The sequence below is a fragment of the Akebia trifoliata genome, chromosome 6, assembly GCF_017979445.1.
Source record: "Akebia trifoliata isolate Shusen 1 chromosome 6, ASM1797944v1, whole genome shotgun sequence".
Classification (NCBI taxonomy): Eukaryota; Viridiplantae; Streptophyta; class Magnoliopsida; order Ranunculales; family Lardizabalaceae; genus Akebia; species Akebia trifoliata.
Window position 1 is genome coordinate 22,680,432 of NC_141380.1, and position 7,779 is coordinate 22,688,210.

Consider the following 7,779-nt stretch of genomic DNA (forward strand, 5'->3'; position numbering starts at 1 on the left):
AGGTTGGTTCAACACGTAACCTAGGGTCTACGCACATTCCCATTCCGGAGAGCCCATCTCAATATGATAGATAAGTAGAAAAGGAAAGTTATCCTAAGATTTGAAATAAAGCTATATTAGGATCCAAGTCCTTGACTGATGGAGAAAAAGTTGTTACTTCGTGCTTATGAGGTTGTCCACTTCTTGTTCTCCTCTTACGGAAGAAAATCAGGCCAAAAAACCCAAGCTTATAGAAATATTGCAGTCTTTTTATTATTATTCGTAAGCCTGTTTTTAATGAGATCAGTAACTCGGTAAAGGCAGGAATCGAATGCAAGTCTATAGTACATCACCCATAGACTTTACCAAGTAAGCTAGCTGGCAGCTTCTTTGCATTCATTTTAACAGTAGTGGATTGGCACTCTAGAACGCAAGGGCATAATCGTCGATTTAGGTGATGAACCTTGCGAACAAATATACCATTCTTGTCTCATGCTCTTCTTCAATTTGTGTGTGTGTGTGTGTGTGTGTGTGTGAGTGGGAAGGTGTGTATCACATAAAAAAATTGAGTTGTCAGGGGAATCCCAAGGAATCAAAGGTGAAGATTGAGTTCTTGGGGAATCACGAGGAATCAATGGAAATCCTGATATTTTACCTCTAACTTCCTAAAAGACTTGGGTTCCATGATGCACAAACTCTCCTACAGAGATTTTGCTGCAACATAACTAAAAGAGATAAGAACCAAAATGATTACAGAAACATTTGAGTTAAAACTAATGGCTTTATAATAAGAAAGTAAGCAACGAAGTAAGATAAAAGTTAACTCAGTCAGGATTCAAGTTAAAATAAAAATAAAAACACGGCTTAACTAACATCGGAAACTTACACCCATTTTGGATCCGGAGAGCCACAATCTGCACAATACCTATTTCCTGGTTGACGCAACAGATTTTCCAGCCTTCCTAATGGGCCTGATTAGTAGAAAACTGAAGTTACAATTTAAGCACAAAGTTATATGAGCTTCAAAATCTTATAAAGGCATTATTGTTCCCTCCTAACCACAAAGATAGTATGATAATAAGAAAAGATACGATTAGTAGAAGAATATATTGCACGCAAACCCATGTGATTTGTTAGATGATGTGGCAAACTAAGCACCAAAATTAGACAGTTTATCCTTAGTTTCTTAAGAAAGATCATGGTGAATGGATAATGCAAAACATGAAGATCAAACCAAACTACGAACAGGTTACTTTGCAAGGAAAAGATGTCTAAAAAGGCTGCACATTCAAGAAATGGAGAATAACAAGACTATTATTGTTTTCAATTATCGGAGAATTTGAAGATCTTCAATTTGATTTCAAGCAATTTCAGCACTTGAACTTGTTCTGTAATTTATTTATTTTTTCAGGACTTGACCTATAATTCAAAATTTTCTAAATCCTGCTCAACATGGTTTAAAGTTTCTTAGAATATCTCGCAAATGTTTTGACCGAGATCAGAACAAAACATAGTATGCTTCGGATTGTCTCGGAATGCCTCATTCGAGGCAATATCGGTTTTCTCCCAACCAAGACATTGCCTCAAGATGAGATTTTAATCCATGCTGATTGATGCTCTCAGACAGCCTATACTAAACTAGGAACTCAATTTCTTTGAAGCATCCTTTGAATCCACTAATATAACTACAAGAATTGGGTTCATTAGAAATCTTTGTGGAAATAATGAAGTATTAGTGTACATAAATCGTAAAAAGATCTCCATGCTTTAACATGTTTCCAATTCATAAAATCTTTGAACCGTCTCATAAGTCAATCAGTGCTGACAGAATCACCATATTCTGGAGTCACTTGTAAATTAAAGAAATATGGGAAGGTTGATGGATACAGTTGAATTTGTTTATTAAGATAACAAGATGTAATAATAAACCCAAACAAAATGAAATGAAATGGCACCAGAATTTCAGTTGGCAACGCACACATTACCTGCATGGGATGTTTTGCATTCCTTTGTGCAACTCCAACTTGTTGAGGGGTCCGAAGACAAGAGATCAAATAGGCAAGACGACCCTGATCCTACATAAATTATAACTCTTCAAAAACAAATATTCAACTTAATTATCAAATCATAAATAAGGCTGCATATTTCAACTATTTTCTAAAGGCATTTGTTTTGGAACTTCATATGTTCCTATTACAGGTACATTTATGGCATACAAGTACAAACATCCATGATGGAATATACGAGAAGTGCAAACATTCACTTATTTTCTTTATTTTTAATTGGGTGTGTAAGAAGTAAAAATTGGGTTGCCAATAGCAGTTCTAAAAAACATTCAAATACTGGGGAAGAAAATTAAGAGAAAGACCACAAGGAAAGTTGAGAACATAAAAGATGAAGAATTAACATAGTGGAGACACCTTGATGGTCCATCTACCAAACATATAGACAAAAGAGCCATCAGCAAGACTTGTCAAACTCATGGAAACAGATCCAAAGAATTAAGAAGTACCTTTCATATGATCAAGTGGTCCAGTACCAACGACACATGAAATGGATGAATGGAGATACATGAAGAGTGGAAGTAGATGTAATATCCCTCCTCAAAAATTATAAATGAATGTTGACTGAAAAATTGAGACGTGTTTGGAATGCCACACAACCAAGCAAATAGGTGAATCATAGCCCTAACATATGACCAAATAAAGTAAAAAAAAGATCATCCGCAATGATCATATACTAATATCTGAGTTGGTGATGTTGTGGAAATATTGATGGCAGGATATTCATATTCAACCTCAACTGGTCTTGAGACATCAATAAGTTGGGAAAAATATCATGAGAAAAACTCAAATATGTTATAAGAGAGCAAGAAGCCCAAGGAACAATGAGAACATAAAAGACGAAGAATAAAGCTACTAGAGGGGACTTGATGGTTCAGCTAGCAAAAATAGAGATAAAAATACCATCAGCAAAAATTCTCCAATTATGTAGAAACAGATGAAATGGATGGAAGGTAGGGTAGACGTGGAGACTTGAAATAGAGGTAATATATTCCCTCAAAGGTTACAAATGACTAGTGACTGGAAATTATGATGTGTGCATTCTACACAACAAAATAAATACATGAATCACACCCCTAAAATGCACAAGGTTTAAAATCTCATATCATCCTGTTGTTTTGGTTTTTCCAAAAACTTAATGGAGCGAGAAAGAACCGAAATATTCTAAAGCATTCACTTTTAATCATTAAATTTTAGTTTTTATCCATAAAAACATACAAAATAAAAATAAAAATAGTTTTTAAATGTTCAAAAAGAAATTTAGAATTAAAAAACACATTTTATTGATATGCATTAGAATGCTTTGAAACATTTCGAAACAAACATAAGAACCTTGAAACATTGCATTCAATAAATATATAATGTTCTGAAGTCTTTTTTTATTTGATTGAATGGATCTCAAAAGTTACAAAATATGTTTCATGGCAGTTTATTATCAAAACATTGCATTTGATATGTTTAAGTATGTTTCGGAAAACGTTCCAAAACATTGTGATACATTCAAAATTTTGCAAGTTCTAGTACGGAAAAAATTGGAAGGCTCCACTGAAACATTCCGAATTAGAACAAAACTTTGAACCACGAATGTATGAGCTAATAAAGTCAACAAATATCATCCACAGTACTCGTCCTTGAACATCCTGAATGAATGATGCTGTAAGTGAATCAAACTAGTAAAGATGTGCACATCTATATGAGGTTTGCACAATTGAACAAATAATCTCTAACTGACACATCATCAAGATTTTGGTGTATGGTGACAATGGATCAAGCAGCAAATGATTACTCGAAAATTCAGCACCTAATCAACAACATCTAGAAGAAGAGATATGATTAAATAACAAATATTTGCAAATGAAGATTAAAAAAGATGACGAAAGAAACAAGAGAATGGAACTTTCAAATTCTAAGCTGGAACATCCAACAAAAAAATTGTGTTATACGCAAGTTAGATGAAACTATGGTTCAAAGTTTTGTTTTTGGTTGGAATGTCAGCCAAAATATTCCAGAATAAAACATTTTGGAGCGAAACATTCATTGAATAAATGATTCTACGGAATGGTTTAGTTCATTTTGAATTTTCTCAGTTTACCATGTTTCGGTTGAAACATTATGAGGCAAGACAAGACAAACCCAAAAAATCGAATCTTCTGCAATTCTTGTCTAGATTCTTGAAATATACAAATAAAAGTTATTTAAAAAAAAAAAACTCTTTGAATCTCTACAAAAAAGATATATTTGAAGGACAATAATACATCAACTATTGTCTTTTGATGTCTGTTTTTTCAAGAGAAAACATATATAATATATTTAACCATGCTTTCTCTAAGAGAAAAGAGAAGGGAGGGAAAATAAAGCAAGATAAAGGTCACCAAAATGAATAAAGCGATTTTGCACTAGGTCTATTTTACATTAATATAATTGATTAATGGACTCATTGACCAATGAATATTTGGACCACTCTGTGGACACCCAGTTGTCCTAATTCATGATTTCTAATCATTGGCTATAAAAAATAAAAGCAGGGCCAGCCCAGCTCAACAAGTGACTAGACCAACTAGGCCATACCCATCTTAGCACTGGTCATCCCTAGATCATCCAAGATATACCCAATATTTTTTTTTCTAACACATACATTACATCGAGATGAAATTTGAACCTTAGCAATATAATGAAATTGAGAAATTTCCTCCAATTGAATATAGTTTGTGTGTATAAATATTGGATAACTTGTTGAAATATTAAACATACTAGTGTGCAATTTAACTTAATATATTTTCAACATATCGGTATTTTTCAGTGCATATAAAAATGAAAAAGCATAATATATTACTTATAAAAATAAAGCATAATATATTTAACATATATGGTTGTAAGATTCATTTTATAACAGAAACATATTTCTAATAATATTTATCAATAAAGGAATGGTTTTGATGATTTCAAAATATTCAGATTGGCAGCCATGTACAGAGTTAAAGCTATATGGTATTTGTACTTTGACAATATTGATAGCAGATATGCTACCTGGCAAGCTAGATATTTATTAAAGGTAGCTTGGTTTTGATCAAGGGTTCTCTTTCTAGTGTACCAGTATAATTTATGGCATGTTTTCTACTGCGGATGTGATTTCAAATAGTATAAAGAGGAAGATTAAAAACTCCCTCTATAATAACAGGGAGGATTTTCATAAATATCATTTAATGAAGTGGGAGAAAATATATGACTTAAAATATAAGGAGCGTTGGCTGTGAGAAGATTGGAATTGATGAATTTGGCTACATCAAATAAACAATAATGGTGATTTGGGAGAAAAAATATAGTCATTGGAGAAGAATTATTTGTGAAAATTTAGGGTGTGATCTTCTAAGATGTGATCGCGGTATTGCCAGGTCTCCTTATGGGTGTGGAGTGTGGAATGGAATACAAAATCAGAAGGTAAAATAAAATCTAGAAGTTATGTTCAGGGCTGAGAATGGAAGGAAGGTTTGATTCTTAGAGGATGTGTGATGTGGAGAAACCCCTTTGAGATCTTAGTTTTTTATACAATTCTCCCTATTAAGAAGAACTCTACTATTCAAAACTTTGTATGTAAAATTAGCGAAGATATTTCTTGGGATCTAGGTCTTAGAAGACACCTAAATGACAAGGAAGAAGAGCACATAGCTAATTTCATGGATTCCATTTCTAATTTCTCCATGTTATACCCCATGTGTCCTCCGAAGACAAGAGGTTGTGGAAAAAGTCCCATGATGCAGTGTTTTTGGTTAGCTCCTTCTACATTATGACTTTTCCAGGTACCATTATTTGGTGTACAAAATCCCATCTAAAGTTGATTTCTTAATTAATCAGCTTCTCACATTCAAATCCTAATAATAGATCATCAAATTGCTCGTAGAAAGCTTCCTATTCATTCTTGTGTTATTTGTAAACAAAGTAGGGAAAATGTTAATCATGTCTAAATTTTCTTATTAAAATCCTACAATAGATCATTAAATTACCTATAGAAGGGTCCTTTATTGATTTTTGTGTCATGTGAAAACAAAGTGGGGAAGTGTCAATCATCTCTTGATACATTATAAGATAACAAAAAGTACATGGTTCCATATCTTTTCCCCATTCCATATCTATATGACCATATATTTTTCAACGTTGGTTAGTTCAGTCATGCTTTTAGTTGTAAAGGTAGAATTCTTTGGAGTTTGCTACCATTTGAAGTTTGCTGGTGTATTTGGTTGAAGAGGAATGAAAAAAAAAAAAAGGGTGAGGGGAAGAATGGGGATCTGCATGATATTAGTCTAGCGGTGAAAAGTCCTACGTTCTTTTGGACCAAGACGTATAAGAAGTTTTTTTCTTTTTGTTTTGTTTTGAATGGGGACCCTGATTATTTATTTATTTTCTGGCCTCGCTTGTAGCTTGCCTCAACCTATTTTCTAGCTGATAGTGGTTTACATCCTTCTCTCCTTTGTTACAAAAATTGCTTATTCAACATTCTCCGAATGCACCTACTATGCCATCAAAACCTCCATGGAAAATTTCTTTAAACGAGTTTAAGAGTAACACTTCCAAACCCCTAAAATTCCAAAATTTAACCTTACTTTGATACTTCAATTTTCCAAATTCCTTTCTAATTCTTCTTAAATTCCTTTACTTTTGTTTCTTCTTATAATTAATTTAGAGAATACAAGTTCCATCAGTTCCAAAAGACTCATTTTTCCCATAGCCTACAAACGTCTTAAATGAATAACTGCATGATTTATTTATTTAAAAAGCATGGAAAAAATATAATATACCTGGAACATTGCTGGCATCGGTGGTATTTTCGTGCTGGGTAGTCATTTACAACCCCCCCAAGAATTTCAGACATAGATCATGAAACATTCCACTACAAGCTCACAACAATCTTCTCTTCTGCTTCTTCTTAGCATCAACAAATAAATTACCATACTCAGATCCATTTTTTTTTTTTTTTAATTGCAGATATAATCAAACAAACCAGACAAAAAAATGGGTTCTCCTAGAACCCAAAAATTAAATTTAAAAAAAAAAGGTGGGAGGGAAGAGAAATATACCTTAAAAATGTTGTAAAGTTCAGGAATGAATCTGTCCGAGGAGAATAAAGGAATGGGTTGGATCAGATTCTGAATCTGGGATTTTGTTCTCATCTAATTTTTTTTTTGTTTGTTTTTCTGCGTTTATTTTTTCGAATCTGCTTTTGGTTGGTGTGGGGTTTCTCATCAAATCTAATAATTTGTCATCTGTTCTAATATTCTCCTGCATTCACTTTGCCAAACCAAAAAAAAAAAAAAAAAATTGACAGAAACTGTCAAAATGAATATTCTGGGGAACGATGAAATAAAAAAATTAAAAAATTAAAAAAAAAAAAAAATGGCTCTGTTTTTAGTTACTAAATAAATTTAAGTAAATTATAAATGCTCCCACCGACTTATATGATATAACTGTTCTTCTTTATTATTTATCTATTAATAAATATTGTGGTTGCGTTCGTACCTGTCACTTAACGGGTGCAATGTGCACGTCTGGATTTTAACGTGAAGCGAAACTGTACCTTATAAACGTTAAAATTTTGAAAAGAGATTATATCGTTAATAACGCTTTCTTATAACACAACCCATTGTCCATCTTATCTTTTGAGTATCTCCAACCGGTAGCATCTATATGTGTAGGCCGGAGGACTACTTGCACTCACTTTATTTTTCTCGTAAAACGTTATTTT

At 32.8% G+C, this 7,779-nt stretch overlaps 1 protein-coding gene across 1 annotated transcript in view; it reads right to left on the reverse strand.

The window, feature by feature from the left end:
• The window catches only part of LOC147400423 (Calcium-dependent ARF-type GTPase activating protein family), a 33,676-nt gene extending 26,271 nt beyond the window's left edge, over positions 1-7,405 (reverse strand). The window contains 4 exon segments of the mRNA XM_086446099.1: positions 866-950; positions 1,965-2,054; positions 6,836-6,959; positions 7,115-7,405. Coding sequence (XP_086302225.1) covers positions 866-950; positions 1,965-2,054; positions 6,836-6,881 — 221 coding nt within the window. The 5' untranslated portion in view covers positions 6,882-6,959; positions 7,115-7,405.
• Positions 7,406-7,779: the final 374 nt, after the last annotated feature.